Below are 16,751 nucleotides of genomic sequence, written 5' to 3'. Positions count from 1 at the left end.
CTTTCTCTTATCTCCTTTCTCTTTTACATAGTAGTAGTCGCCCTCATCCCCCTTTTCTTCTTCCTTTGTTAGCTCTTCTTCTTCTCAGTTCTTATGACACTTCATCATCACAAAACTCAGGTGCTATTACATTTTTGATTAAATTTGTATGTTTAGATTATATATATATATATATATATATATAATGGTTTGGTTTGACCTGTGAGAAAAATAGTGATGCATTGATCTGAAAAAGCATGGAAGGGAAAAATAGCGAAGTTTATTGAGAACCATTGCCCTCGAATGGCTTTGGAAAACCATTGAAGTTTTCAATGGTTTTTGAAACCCAATGAACAATTTTTATTTTTTTAATTATTGAAAACCATAGATTTGGAAAACTCTTTCCTAGGGAACATTTTTTTAATTATTGAAAACCATGAACCAGTTGAATAGGTTTGGAAAACCATTGAAGATTTTAATGGTTTTTGAAACCCGACGAACATTGAAGGATCGAAAAAACATGGAAAGGAAAAAAAATGAAGAGTTAAGTGGGTTTGAAAACCCATTGAAGGTTTCAGTGGTTTTCCAAATCTATTCAACTACTTCATTGTTTTCAATAATTAAAAAAAAAAAGTAAAAATTGTTCACTGGGTTTCAAAAATCATTCAAATCTTCAATACTTTTCCAAACTCATTCAACTTCTTCATGGTTTTCAATAATTAAAAAAATTGTTCACCATTTTCTAAATCTATGGGTTTCAATAATTAAAAATAAATAAAAATTGTTCATCGGGTTTCAAAAACCATTGAAAACTTCAATGGTTTTCCAAACCCGTTTAACTCTTTATTGTTTTTACCTTTCATAATTTTCGATATCAATGTATCACTATTTTTCTTTCAGGTCAAACCAATATATATATATATATATATATATATATATATATATATATATATATACGGGTATTGTGATGATAGAGTGCCACAATAACATAAAAGAAGAATAATTAACATATGAAGAAGAAAAGGAAGATGGAAACGACTACCAGGTCAAAAAGAAATGAGAAAAGAGAAAGAATGAGAAAAGTTTGAAAGTAAAAATAAAATCCTGTAAGTTAAAATCTTAAACTATTTTCAAAATTCACTTTCATAGCAAACGAATTTTGAATTTTAATTTTTATAAAAACATTTTAAAAAATATTAAAAATTCAGTTTTCCAAAAATTAAATTATAAATCTATTAAAAACTATGCTATATAAGTAAATATAAAAAACAATATGTTATATGTGAAATTAAAAAAATAATTTGTGTTATTAATGAAAAAATCCTCATTGAATACATTTTGATATCGTAATCAGTATTATTTTGTCATAAAAATAACTCCTTAAACATAACAATATATTATTACTTGAGACTAGTATTTAAAATGATTAATTTTAAAGTTTAGATCAGTAACAACAAAACTTAACAATAACAATATGGATAGTGTACTAGACGGTATATCACATAACCAATTTTTCTTAAATTTTCATATATTAACATGGATAATGATATTTAGACAACATTATTTTAACAACATTTGAACATTGATTACGTGTCAATCTGTGATTGGTCAAAAATTACTCCACAATCAATAATAATAATCATAAACATTATTGTAGAGTAATTTTTGACCAATCACAGATTGACACGTAGTCAATGTTCAAATGTTATTAAAAGAATGTTGTCTAAATATCATTATCCAATTAATATTACAACAATCAATTATCAAATATCTCATTCATTATCGTTTATATGTCTAAAATTTTCATGTAGACAAATTATAAAGTATAACTTTTAATAATCTAAATTTCATAACTCAACTCAATTATTAAAAGTATCTCATAAACTATTTTTACATATTCATTAATTTTCATTCTCCTAATATATTTTCAAATTCCGTATAATAATCCCATTCCCTCCAAATTTACTCAGAATCATAAAAAATTCATAGAATTACATCAAAATAAAAAAAGTTCCACATTTTTTGTTAAATTACTCAAATCATTTACATTCAAATCAAAATTCACTTCTCAACACAAAAATCTTCAAATTCTAACTTTTGCAATTCACAGTAATTGAAACAAAAAAATCTAAGAAAAATTTCTAAATGATTATTTCCTCTTACCCAAAGTAAGGAATCCACTGTTTTTCTCATTAATTACAACCACCACACTATTTAAGCTCGAGTTATACAACAAAACCCTAATAAGATCAGATTGCAATTTTATAAACTCTATGGAATGAAAATCATTTAAAAGCACTAAAAAAAATCATATGCAACTCATGAAATTTACATACATTAGAAATTGGAACTTTTCGTAGAAAAATACAGATTATATGCCTAGAGAATGCTCTTAGAAAGCAAAAGCATAGGGTTTTGAAACTTTTTTTAGAACCTTCTTTCCTTCTCGACAGATTTTTACTTCTTTTAATCTAATAATATAATAAAATCATTTAATATTTAAAAACAAAGGATTATATATATATATATATATATATATATATATATATATATATATATATATATATATATATATATATATATATTTTGGACAGGGGCATTCGGATAAACATAATTGGTGTGAGTAGCAAAATGTAGCAGGAGTGAATGTAAGAGATTTGGCACTATCCCTCCCTCCAACATTGTCATGATTTCGTTTATTTCGAAATTCCAATAATAATGAAAAAGTTATTTTAATAATTATTGATAATTTTTTGACAAGATTTAATAATAGATTGGTCTGTTTTATATATTTTTCTAAACATAAATTTAAATAAATCAATAAAATAATGACACGTGTCTTTGTTATAAAAAAATGGGTTAAATATGTTTTTCGTCTCCCAACTATTGGTCGTTTTTGTGTTTAGCCCCTCTTTCAAACTATAGTACAATTTAGTCCTTCAACTTTAGAAAACTCTGGTTTTAGTCCTTTTTACCAAATTTTTTTAACTTTATTTGTTGTTTCAAATGCGTTTCAAACAGTGTAAACAATCCAAATGCTATAATGTAATGTGCTTGAAACAACAAATAAAGTTTAAAAAATTTGGTAAAAAGGACTAAAACCATAGTTTTCTAAAGTTAAAAGACTAGAGTGTACTATAGTTTGAAAGAGGGACTAAACACAAAAACGGCCAATAGTTGAGGGACGAAAAACATATTTAACCCTAAAAAAATTATTAAAAATAATTGTGAAAATATAAAAATCTTTCAAATAAATACTATTATCAGCACTGTGATACATAAAAGAAAAAAGAATAGTAATAAGAATTAAATAAAAATGACGCAAAAGTGATTGGCCACGACCATAGGCACCAACTTCTCCACGATGACTAATAACCAAACCCACTATGCACTGTGCAGTGACGATGAATGACCCAAACTCAGTGGCTATCATTTCAAACTTCTTCTTATTATTATAAAACATTGAAATAGATCACTTTAGCTTTCGCCGTATCTTATCTTCGCCTCCTAAGATTTCCCTTCTTTCTGCTATAACCAACCACGTTCCTTACATTTGCTAAAACCTTTCAACTCCATATATTTACTGTAAGCTTCTCTTTTATCCACCTTATAAATAACACATTTCATCATATTTTACATTGTTAATATTTACTAAATGTTTTTTTTATAACAATTCATTTTTAATTCACTTATTAAATACTCAATCGATTTTACTAACATAATTCCTCGTCCATTACACTTGGATTCCATGGTTGAAAATAAAGATATCACAGGTTTTTACAAATATCATCATTTTTCTTTGATTTCAGATAAAGTTTTTGGAAACAATTTATTCCAGCACAATTAATTCCAAGAACAATACTTTTTACTACGTGCGATATTTAAGAAAAAAACAATTTTTGGAATATAAATTAAATATAGTTATACATTTCCTTCTAAGCTTATGAAAAGTAAAATTAGAGAAAATGTTGTTTTGATCAATAATTTCCATCCCTTGCAGAAGATAATTTAAAATTTGTAGAAATACAAAACATTAAAAAAAACAATTAAGTTAAAACTAATAAAATAATAATGTAAAAAGGTAAAAAAAAAAACAAATAATCTGCTTAGTTAAATGAAAATAAAACATTTTAAATAATTTGAATTGAAATTTGAGTTGAGGTTTTTCTGTAAGTGAGTGAAATAAATGATATATAAGAAAAAAAGAATCCATTAATTTTATTTTAATATTTTTGTTTGAAATTACTGTCAGATCTCTTATATATAAAATGCTTCCCAATTTAAACTTTATTTTAAATTAAATGTATATTCTATTTTATATATTTATTGGAGAAGCTTAAATGATATTTTACTTTGTTTTATTCATTAAAAAAAAATTAACATCCCTCGTCAACTTTTTTAAAAAAATGGGAAACTTCTCCACCAATACCTGTAAAACAGTTTTACAATAATTATAACATTTATTTTACATATGATTTAGTGTTAGATAAAATTTGAAGTAAATTTAATTAAAAAGAATAATATAATACTATTTTAAAAATAAAGTCTAAATTAATTCAAAATTTTAAAAAAAAGATAATTTTAACTTTTACTTAAATTAAAAAAAATCAAGAACATATTTAAATAAAAATCAATTTCACCTAACAAAACAAGAACAATAAAATTGTTAGGAGGAATAAGTTCAAAAGCACACTCTGAAGTGAACAATGATTTTTATTTATTTTTAATCTTAATTTCAGCAGTTGACTTATATCTCTAATATTTTCCTATTGAAATAATTTATTATATATATTTTAAGGTCTAAACAAAATGAGTTTCGAATGAACAAAGTCAACGCTCTGGGAAAAATGATGAGGTAAAGAGAAAAATTAATTAGAGTACAAAGCAAAAAATTATAAAGAATGAATTAAACAGCTTTGTTGCGGATTAATGGCGTAGTTTCTATATGGGTTGTCCAGTTAACCTGATATGTTAAAACAAGATGTTGATCTCTACACCTTCTTAAGTGAGACATGTATTTTCTTCACTATTTTTTTATTTATTTTAAAAATACTTTATATCTTCCTACTATCCTTAAGAATTATTTTCTTTTTCTTTACATTAATGAAGCATTTACATGGTTCATTAAGAGAGCATTTACATAACTCAAATTTGAACTTTGTGATATATTTTTTTTAAATAAGTTTGATTCAATCTTATTTTTGTTGTTGAATATATTTTTTTCTTTTCAAATTACTTAATAAATAATAAATTTTTGTTCTAAATTTCTAGAAAAATGATTATATATATGTGTATTTTTTTTACATATAATATCTATAATTGTTAACATTATATTATATTTTAACTCACCGACATGTTTGACTCAAATAACATGAATAAAATATTTAATTTATTAGATAAATAATATAAAAATATTATTAAATACTTAAAATATAAAAAAATATTATTTGTTAAAGATTTAAAATTTATTTAGTTCTTTCGTCATTATAAAGGTAATATATAATAATAATAAGGGTTAAATATGTTTTTACTCCTTATACTTTGGGGCGATTTTGGTTTAGTCCATCTTTCAAACTAAGGTAAATTTTAGTCCTTCAACTTTAGAAAACTCTGGTTTTAGTCCTTTTTATCATTTTTTTTAACTTTATTTGTTGTTTCAAGCACGTTTCATTATAGCATTTGGATCGTTTACATTGTTTGACACATTTTTGCTTCAATGTTAACTTGGAAACGCGTTTGAAACAGTAAATAAAGTTAAAAAAATTTGGTAAAAAGGACTAAAACCAGAGTTTTCTAAAGTTGAAGGACTAAATTGTACCTTAGTTTGAAAGAGGGACTAAAACCAAAATCGCCCCAAAGTATAGGGACTAAAAACATATTTAACCCTAATAATAATAATATATCATTATTTANTATTAATATTATTATGTTTATTATTTTGTATTTGCATCTAACTTTTAATTTTATAAAATNGAAATGGTGGAAGTATTAATATTGAAGTTTCCTTTGAATTTTATGTTAAAAATTATAGATATTATATGTAAAAAAAAAACACATATATATAAACATTTTTCTAGAAATTTAGAATAAAATTTTACCATTTATTAAGTAATTTGAAAAGAAAAAAATATATTAAATAGCAAAAATAAGATTGAATCAAACTTATTTAAAATCACAAGTTGAAATTTGAGTCATGGTAAGTGCTCCATTAATGAGCCATGTAAATGCTCCATTAATGTAGAGAGAAAAAGAGAAAGATTGTTAAGGATAGTGAAGAGGTGTAGGATATTTTTGGAATAAAAGAAAATAGTGGAGAAGTGTAAAATATTTTTGAAATAAATTAAAATAGTGGAGAGATGCAAGTCTCATTTGGAGAGGTGGAGGGAGCAACACCCTTTAAAACAAGTTGACTATAGTTATTAAAGGGAGTGATTTAAAATAATTAAAAAAAAGGTTATCACCAATAATAGATTAATAGTGACATTTTAAAGGTTCTAATTTAGTTAATCTAAAAAAATTATTGTAAATACTAATAGATAAAGTAAGACATTAATTTGTTATAAAAATAAAAACAGCAAGTGTTTTCTCAAAATATAAAAGAAAATTGTGTTGAAGGTAAGATAAACACGATAATAAGTATTTCAAAGTTACAACTTTACTAAGGTGGAAGCTTGACTAATTAAATAATGAATTCGATACTCAACTTTATCCAATATTTTGCACTGTGTTGTTCGTACGTTCTGTCGGACTTATTTTTTAATGAAATTTTAAGAAACATTTTATTAAAAAATTTAGGACGTGGTTGATTTTTTATCGATACGACTTTTAAACGTATAATAAATATTTTGTGAGGAAGATTATTTTAAAGTCTGAACGAATACACTAATTAAAGGTGTTGGATGGAACAATGTACGTCATTCATCCAACCAGGTTTCAAGTTTCATTTATTTGTTTTGAGCGAAACATGACATGTAATGGATGCTATGTCCAACAAACCCTTTAATTCTCATTCATTTTGTTAAAAAGCTTTTAAAATTCGTTAAACTTATACTAAATGCGGTGAAAAATCATGTCCTTGGAAAAACACTTTCATCAATTTAGGGTTTACCTTTTTTTTTTTCTCCAATTCTGGTAATGTTTATAAAACAGTGTTGGAACTCATTTTTGTGCTCACTGCATAGGAAAGTTCGTCAAAAATGACGTTGGATTGTTAGAATATAATGGTAGAAAGTTTTGTGTCAAGAGAAATAGAAAGTTGAAAATATGTATTTTGTTTTGAAAATGAAGACTATGAAAAACGAATTGCACTCCATTCTAAAATATAACAAAAAAGAAAGACTTTTCAAGAACTTGAATTTTAAAATAGAAACTATTAAAAGACCAAACAACTATGACCAATAAATTTAAAGTACCCGTTAAATACTTCACATAAAAAAAATTCAAAATAGATTAAATATTTTAGCTGACTTTGTCATTTAACTTACATAAAACTTTCTTTCTTCTGTATTAATCAATCTAAAAGGACACGTTTTCCGGAAGGAGTTTTTTCTTCTGAAGCTCTAACAGAAGCACGTTTGCATTCAAAGCCTGGCCCATTTTATGGGCTGAAATGTTTTTATTGTTTTTGGTGAAAGCCCAAAAATAAAATCTGGCCCACAAAAGGAAAAATAAGCAACAAGAAAACAAACATCTTGCTTATTTAAATTATTTGCTGATTATTTCTCTTGTCCATTAATCCACCTGACATTTTAAATTCACAGATGGTGGCTGAGAAATCAACGTGAGTGCAGCTGGTGGTAAGACCAGCACCAGCAAGCAAAACAATAATTGTACTTATTATTAATATCATATCATATAATTATTAAAATCAAAGTGTCATAATTGTATAGAAAACTTGAAAGATTTTTGGGTATAAATTACTATATAATAGTAGTGGAATTCGTATATAGTCAAAAGAAATTATTTTAACCCAACACCGTTGACGAAAATTTTGAATTAACTCTATAAAAACATCTAAAATGTTTTTTTACGTGAATTTTAGTAAAATTGGAGACTATTAAACATAAACACAAAAACACCCTTCCTTTTATGTTCCATTTCATCAAGAAAAAAAAAACTAATGTTACGCTCTTTTTTCTATTAATACCCCAATATCTCTAGATAGTTCACTAAAAAAATCTGAAGACAGCATGCTTATTATTTGTTTTATTAGTTTCCCCCTATTTTTATTAGATATTAGAATACAGAACATATTAAATAAACAAGGATATTATATATATATATATATATATATTAATAGATGTAGACGATTAGATATACACTTAAAAGATAATTAATTTAATTGACAAAAAAATATTTTTAAAATAAATAAAAGAAATGCTTTAAAATATAAAACTACACATACTTTCAGTTTTTTCTTTTACATATAAAAAGGTGCACATCCTTATAACCCCTTTATCTCTTTCGGTCTGGTTCTTCAATATCAGTACAGCAGAGCAAGGGAAGGTTCGAGTGAGTATGGCGTCTTCATTATCAGCTCAATTTGTTCATTGTCAGAACTCACTTCCACGGGCTCAGGTCTCTGCGTCCTTTCTCTTTCTCTTTATCCTTCGATACTATTAAGTGCACTGTTTTGACTTTCCTTTTGGAAGCACCCAAATCGCTTTTGTTCGATATAATTTATGAAAGAGATTATTTTTCACACATTTTCCCATCAGGGGTTTCAGATTGCAAAGGTGTCAACTGTTAACAATGGTAGAAGTTTGCTGCCATTTTTTCAGGGTAATTTGAGCCGAGATGTGTCAAAGGTTCAAAGGCCAGGTGTTGTCTGTTGCGTTACAGGGTCACGGCTTGGTTACGGTAAAACATTGGCATCTAGGTCACACTATGCCTTGAGGTTCCCTGTGAGGCAACAATCTGAAGCAAGGTCAATTAGATACAGGAGCATGACATGTGTCAACGCCACAGACAATGTAAGTTTCTAATTTCACATTTGTGGTTTGGGATGGTGTTTACTGTAACTAGTATTATTACAAGAAGACAGTGGAGAAGCTAAAGGATAAAACCTTCAAGATCTCTTTAACTTTTACTATTTGTTACACTGGGCGTCCTTACAAGAGTGTGAAAAAAACATGGTTTTCACAATTCTTTTACAAATTTTTTAAAATAAAAAAGCAAGTTGGTATTTGTAATTATCAAAATTAGAAAATATAAGGAGAAAATATTTTCTTAACCAAGCAGACAGTGAATAGTTCTTAAATTTTAGACCACTTGTTGATCGAATTATCATTCAGTATTTGGATTTGTGATTTTCATACTCACGACGCCATGTTTGGAATCATATTCAATGGTTTAATGTGAGACAGTCTGGAAAGTGCTCAATAATCTCGTCCGCTGTGATTAACATGGTTTTCTTACACGGTTTTGTTACCTTTAGGCTCTAGAGCTTCAAGCCAAGGTGACAACCAAGTGTTTCTTTGACGTAGAAGTTGGGGGTGAGGCTGCTGGCAGAATTGTTTTGGGCCTATTTGGAGATGATGTTCCCAAAACAGCTGAAAATTTCCGTGCTTTGTGCACAGGCAAGCAATCAAGTTTTTCTGCAGCATTTTTCGTGTTGCCGTTGGATTTGTACTCTGAAATGGATTGTGTAACTTTGAATTTTATATATCAAACTTAATAATCTTTTAACAGGTGAGAAAGGATATGGTTACAAAGGAAGCTCCTTCCATCGTATAATCAAAGATTTCATGATTCAGGGAGGAGACTTTACGGAAGGAAATGTGAGCTCTACTTTTTTTTTTTTGTATGCCTCCATATATGTAGTGATGAGTGCATTTACTTTCCAACTGACATGCCATGTATGCGCATCAAAGAGGCTACTGAATTTTATTCTCACTTAGAATATGCTTTTATTTGCTGCAGGGAACTGGTGGAATTAGTATCTATGGTCCAAGTTTTAAAGATGAGAGTTTTGCCTGTATGTCTCTCTATTCTGGCTGGATAGTAATATTCAATTATAAACTTTTAATAGTGATTGCCTGTTTGGTGTTTAAAATTCAGTTTAATTAATATGCTTACATTTCTACTTTCAACACTTTCTTGCAGTGAAGCATACTGGTCCTGGAGTTCTAAGCATGGCAAATGCTGGTCCTAATACCAATGGTAGTCAATTTTTCATTTGCACTGTAAAGGTGAGAGACATGCACTGCCCATTCTGATATTTTCAAGGGACAATGATATTTTAACAACACTTTTTGACAACTGGACACGTGTCACAATTTCATTTGTGTGTTTGAATTTATTTTAAAAGAATATTTGAAACGAACCAATCATAAGTTACCACGTATGCGTTGTCAAAAAAAGAGTTGTTAAAGAGACTTTTTCCATTTTCAAGTTACTTTAACGTCAATATCCACTGACTGATTGTTTATTGTAAAGGACAATGATATTTTAACAACTCTTTTTTAACAACTTTTTGACAACAGGACATGTGTCACCATTCTATTGGTTTGTTTGAATCTATTCTAAAAAAAATATTTGAAACAGACCAATCACAAATTGTCATGTATGCGTTGTCAAAAAGTTATCAAAAAAGAATTGTTAAAAAGACTTTTTCCTATTGTAAAAGCCTCACTAGTTGCTAGGGAGTGTATTTATATAGTCTGGTTCCAGATCTAAGATATGATTTCTTCACAGATCTGGACTATTTTGCTGTGGATGTTATTTATCGTATTCAGTGCTCAATTATTAACCTAGAATTTGACGTCTATAAAATATCAACTGTATTTTTTAATGCAGACTCCATGGCTAGACAATCGTCACGTTGTTTTTGGACATGTCATTGATGGCTTGGATGTTGTGAGGACACTTGAATCCCAGGAGACGAGTAGGTTAGATGTCCCTCGGAAGCCTTGCAGAATTGTTAATTGCGGAGAACTGCCTGTAGATGGTTGATCCTTACCCGGAATTACTTTACTTTTCTTCTGATTTTCAGTTCATTTCCCAATGTTCTGATTGTCTCTTATTAGTCATGTTAATGGGTTTGGATTGTCTGGTTGCTGCCTAATTTCCCATATTTTGTATGACAAGACTCTTGCTTAATATTTAGAACAATAAAATTCTCATTTCCATTTCTTTATGCTATTGTTATTTGCGTTTACATCACACATGCTCCCAACAACATGATTTACATTTTTAAGCATCACTGTTTGTGGGGAGCCAACTGCTATGCACCATGGTTGGGATTGCTCGATAGTAAAAATTTGCCTGTTCAAAGCAGAATCTATGCAAGGACCATGGTTTCAACTGCTTGAGATTGGATCATTTGCTGGTGGTCTCCCTCAACTTCCCATATCTCGGGTAACGCTTCTTTGATGTTATGAATGCTGTTCAGTGCATGGTCAGCTCCCGGCACCAAATCTGAGCGTCCCACCTGCCGCCAAGGTGGGTAACTTGAGTTAGATACGTACATAAATCATATAGCTATTTGATTTCTAAAATTTCTCAAGAGGAATCATGAATAGTAAATTATAGCTTACAATAACTGTGTTAAGTCCAGCAGCTTTCCCACTTGCAATGTTTCTAGGACTGTCATCAAAAAACAACTGCATAGGATGGAAGAGGGAACACCAAATAACTATAGTAAGATGATTCCAAGATTAAAGGGCCAAAATGTTTAAATATAAATAAACACACAGAGGCATAATTTGCATGCATCACTTAGTTTATATAATGTTTGCATTTTTTATCAAAACGTGCACGCGTGAATAATTTCATGTCATATATGTTAAAATGACGCAGAAGCAACATGTAAATGCGTAAGTGATGCATGCTTATTTCTATACTCTTGCTAAGCAAAACACATGTAAATGATTGTACCGTTTTCCTTGGGTCTACATTAGCAATCTGAATGGCAGCTTCAATGGCTTCAACAGAGGGTTTGCAGAGGATTTGTATCTTGGAGTTAAAGCATTCACTCTCTACCTGGTTACAATCTTCTTTGTTCAACGAGTTACAGTTGCTCCATGCTAACACGCGATTATCAGTTGGTACATCTGTGTGATCAGGAGGATTAAGCGTTTCAAAGCATATGATACTATCAAAACATTCTATCAAGCCCAATCTGTTGAGCAGTCGGTGTGCATGAGCCTCATCTGCATTAGTGAAAACCTGAGATGGCCATTTCCCAGTCTTAGAATTATATGGAAATGCTCTCCGCTGAACAGACTAATATAAAATATTTACACATACTATTTTACGCTGAGGCATGGAAAGCAGAAGGTTCCTTAACACTGGATCTGGCTTCAGTTTCCAGTATGGTAGTCTTCCATGCACGTAGGCATGAAATTCATCATTATCAAATTCATAACCAAAGGCCTGAAATGCATATTCTTGTAAGGAAAGAACGATGAAGAGGAAACCGAGAAAAATGGGTATTTCTCTACCTTTAGTCCTGCCATAGTTGTCCCATATTCCTTGTAGAAGTCCAGGCAAATCTTTGGTACTTCACTTTCTTCCATATGCAAGTGTTTTATCATGTACTCTGTAAACAAGATTGGTTAAACTGAAGTACATATTTTGCATATTATCTTGGCACTAGAGGTACTCTGTAAACAAGGTTGTTTTACCTTCTATGTTCTTCCGACATGCCAAATTGAGACCTGAGCTCAATGGGTAAAGAGTATCGTCCATATCTGTGGAAAAAGTTGGAACCATATATAAATAACACGCCCCGTTTTCCTTTGAAATTGTAACAGAATACGTTCAGTCGAATGGGGGAGACATGTGATAAAAGAGGGAAATAATAACTTGATTGTATCTCCAAAAGTCCTCTTTTTTAAGTTTTTCTTTCCAATTTATGTAGGAGAAAAAAGCATCATTTTCTATCTTTTTCTGTCAAAATCAAATAAAATTCATCAAAAACTGGAATTATCATTCTACACTTGCTAGTCCCTACTCTGTTTAATTATATCATCACCATCGTAATGTTTGCACAGCTTAAAAAAATTGCGCCAAAAAAAAGATAGTAAATTCACGCGCAGTTTCGTAAAATTGTACAGCTCAGGAAACATGTAAGAGCGCAGAAATAGAGTAGCATCATTCATACCGAAAAGCAAGCAATCATACTTGAATCCAGCAATCCCGCAAGAAGCATCCATCTCAAACAGATTATAATCTGCATCAACATGCAATAAATTTGTTAATTCCAATGTTCTCAAAAACCCTGCTCAATAAACCATAATATGTGTGGAAAATCCATTGAGAAGTATAAGAAATTCAGTATAGGATGCAGAAGCTGCAACTGTTGACATCTTAGTAAACATGAAAAACCATATATGGGACAGGGATCCAAAATCGTTAATATTATAAAGGAAAATGAAACAGAAATACTACTATATTCCAAAATAAACAAGTTTCTGAGCAAGGTTATCGAAGGTGTTAGTCTATAAGTATTGAAGACTGACTTGGTGAACCAATGAAGAAGATGAAGAGGTGTATATATATGTGATCCAAACCTCCAATTTATAGCTATAACAGGTTCCACCTATAAAAACAAACGAGCCTACAGTGAGTTATTTAATGTGGTCGGATACTGATAAACATCAATAATGGATGTGAACCACAGAATAAAAAAATAATTATGAAGGCTACGCAGGAGAATCAAGGACAAGATATATTAATTAGAGAACAGAATAAGAAAGTACAATAATTCGCAAAGAAACGAAACAACACTTGTGTGGTGGTGTGTTTGAAGGTAGCAGGAACAATTAATTAGGTAGTAGAACACTCACGTGAATCTATTTATACGAGAGCATTCGTGCATGAAACTGTAGAAAGACCCGCCACCAAGTGAGAGGGGTGAAATCTGAGGTGGAGAAGATGGAATTTTTTGCACCATTTGTTGCTCTTATTCATCAAGTTCACAACTTTGAACTTAGCATTTCGTATTATTTAATTGATAAATATACGGTCCAATGTATGTGGCCCATGTGTATGCTAGCTCAACAAAATCACAATATTAGGCAGCAATCAACCTTCTCCATATGTGCATATAAATTGTCACACGAATAGGATAATCTTTTGCTTCTTTGGATGTAGAGATGGCTGCTGAAGATGAGGTTTATTCCTTTTTATGAAGAATATATTATAAGCATCAACGTTGTTTTCTGTTACACAAAGGAAGCATATCAACCTCAACATGTTTTTTACTTTATGCCTTTTGCAACCAAATCAGATACTCAAACTCCTGGGGAATTGTCCAAATGCATCGAATTTTTCATCTTTTTTTTTTTCTTACTTTTGTATGCATTTTCCTTCGTAGACACTTATGATCACCACACAGAACAACTACTAAATAAAGACACTTCTTTTTTAATGAAAATTCAAACTTTATTTCACTCCCTTGTAAAGATTATTCTCTTAATTAATATCTGGTTTCTTTCAGTTAAAACCTTCTGTGTTTTAAACTTATATATTAGGATTTATAGTTAAGTACATATATGAAGATTTATATTAATGTCCAATCATTTTTGGTTAAATGAAATACTTAAAAGCAAATTGCTGATAAAAAAAAAAAAAAAACTTACGTAACAAAGATATTATTTAATATTGAAGTTAATGACAACATCAATAAGTTTCCTTTTCACAATTTATCCCAAAGTACATTATCTCCTAGAGAGTGTAACATATTCGTTGATTCCATTTAGAAGGGAAAAAAAAGGCTTAGGTAATATCCCATTCGTTGTGTTTTATGTATCAGTGATTAGCTATACATTTTAAAAAAGATAATCTTACCAAGACAATTTGTAGTAACTGATATAAACAAAAAAAGTCTACAACAACGAAACAAAAACTAATTTTTATGTAAATTCCAAATAGAAAAATGCTTTCTCTTTGAAAGTTTTCTTAATAAATTTAATAGTTAAACATGCATTATAACTTCACATAGAAACACTTACTAAACAAATAATTAATTAACATTTTTATTCTGTACATTTGTCTGTTATTTTTATTTCATCTAATATTTTAATTAGAGCGTTCTTTGAATACTGAGATTTTGTGAAAATATATAGATCACCAAAATGAATTGGTGTATTTGAATAAGACAAGTTATAGAGTTGACGGTGAATCAGACAAAAGGAGAAATGAAATGCAAAGATGATCCAAACAGTGAGATAGTGAAGGGGAGCAGTAGCCTGCGCAAGAGGTGGATATTAAATTTTATGGGGTGCAAAAAGAAGAAGCAACCCACACAAGGATAAGATCCTATGGACCAGGCCCGAATTAGCATAGGAACCAGCCCATATCCAATCCTTCATCAAACATTGAATTACCAAATCATTATACTGATACAATTGACAGTAAAAATAGTTTAAAAAAGCTTTCTATTTAAACAAAGGGATTATTCAAAAAACTTTCTATTTAAACAAAAATACATGTCTTGTGTTTGATTTAAAAATAATTATAGGACCACATATAATGATTATTTCAAGAAATATTAATACTTTTAGAGTCTAAAGTTGTAAATTGGACAACGTCCCTTGGAAAGCACACTCCAAACGACAATGATTTTGTCTTTGAAATATAAAATTGACAAGTCTTAAGCATGTACATTTATATTATTGTTAAACTTTATAGAGCTTAACGTGTTATTTAATTAAAGCTATTAATTCAGCATTTTGATAAACATTAAATAATATCATTTAACAGATTAATGAAGTATAATACAGGAATAATTCAATTATATTGCTAAATATAATTTATTTTAAGAAAATTATAAACTTTACATATATTTGAAATATATATTAAATAAAATGTCATTATTTCAAAAAATCACACATGTATTTAATCATTAAATAGTTCTATTTATTAAATATGCAATTTATAATTAATATTGTACACACTTTACTAATATATATGTTATACAAGTGTTCTTTATTTAATATGATACATAATTAACATTCTTTTTGGCGTAGAATATATAATTAATATTACATATGTTTTATGAAAATAGTATTATCTGATTATTAAGAACATACTATTCCCATTATCTATTAATATAACATATAATTAATATTGGACACTTAATTTACATATTTAACACACACAAAACTATTATTTATTATATTTAAGGTATAACTAATATTACGCACAAATTTATGTATTTAATATATTAAATAGCTTAAAAGATATCAAATACAAATAATTCAACTTTCATAAACACTATAAATTGATAATGTAACAATAATTAATTTGACGGTTGAACAATTATATATTATCAAGTGTATATTAAATTTCATAAAAAAATATTAAAATGATAATGTAATAAACATATTTATTACACATAATAATATTATATATTATATTTAATATATAATTAATATTACAAACAAACTTATGTATTTAATATATTAAATACCTTGAGAAGAATATCAAATAAAAATAATTAAACTTCCATAAACACTATAAATTGATAAGGTAACATTAATTAATTTGATGGTTAAAGTATAACTTCATATCATCTTGTGTATCAAATTTTATAAAAAAATAATTAAATGATAATTAAATTATACATTCAAATATATATTACATAACTTTTAATTTTAAAATATATAAATGAATATAAAATAATTTTGAATTGAACTTTTTTTTATAAATATGATAAATGTAAAATGAACTTTTTTTTTATAAAAATACAAAAGATAAATTATGTGTAAAATCATAGAATAAACTCTGTAAAAGTATAAATAATGTCAACAAAAATATGTAGAATT

The 16,751-nt window shown here is 28.3% G+C and overlaps 2 protein-coding genes across 4 annotated transcripts; one reads left to right on the top strand and one right to left on the bottom strand.

The window, feature by feature from the left end:
* The first annotated feature begins 8,418 nt into the window (after window positions 1–8,418).
* LOC106757690 (peptidyl-prolyl cis-trans isomerase, chloroplastic) lies at window positions 8,419–11,114 on the top strand. Its single transcript, XM_014640439.2, has 7 exons — window positions 8,419–8,556; window positions 8,760–8,951; window positions 9,416–9,557; window positions 9,670–9,758; window positions 9,901–9,955; window positions 10,084–10,169; window positions 10,777–11,114. Exons 1-7 carry the CDS (start codon window positions 8,497–8,499, stop codon window positions 10,930–10,932), a joined length of 780 nt encoding a protein of 259 aa, XP_014495925.1. The 5' UTR covers window positions 8,419–8,496; the 3' UTR covers window positions 10,933–11,114.
* Window positions 10,966–13,994, bottom strand: LOC106757689 (uncharacterized protein C24B11.05). 3 transcript variants are annotated; one of them, XM_014640436.2, is made up of 9 exons: window positions 13,770–13,994; window positions 13,443–13,522; window positions 13,085–13,153; window positions 12,606–12,671; window positions 12,423–12,520; window positions 12,229–12,354; window positions 11,857–12,147; window positions 11,517–11,582; window positions 10,966–11,410 (listed from the first exon to the last, which is right to left on the bottom strand). In XM_014640436.2, exons 3-9 carry the CDS (start codon window positions 13,134–13,136, stop codon window positions 11,261–11,263), a joined length of 849 nt encoding a protein of 282 aa, XP_014495922.1. In that variant the 5' UTR covers window positions 13,137–13,153; window positions 13,443–13,522; window positions 13,770–13,994; the 3' UTR covers window positions 10,966–11,260. The 3 variants fall into 3 exon arrangements, with proteins under 3 accessions (XP_014495922.1, XP_014495923.1, XP_014495924.1); XM_014640437.1 differs by lacking the exon at window positions 13,770–13,994 and adding an exon at window positions 13,683–13,733; XM_014640438.2 differs by lacking the exons at window positions 13,443–13,522; window positions 13,770–13,994 and adding an exon at window positions 13,372–13,393.
* Between the last annotated feature and the right edge of the window lie 2,757 nt (window positions 13,995–16,751).

Source organism: Vigna radiata, chromosome 3, assembly GCF_000741045.1.
Source record: "Vigna radiata var. radiata cultivar VC1973A chromosome 3, Vradiata_ver6, whole genome shotgun sequence".
NCBI lineage: Eukaryota > Viridiplantae > Streptophyta > Magnoliopsida > Fabales > Fabaceae > Vigna > Vigna radiata.
This window is presented reverse-complemented; position numbering and strand designations above follow the sequence as displayed.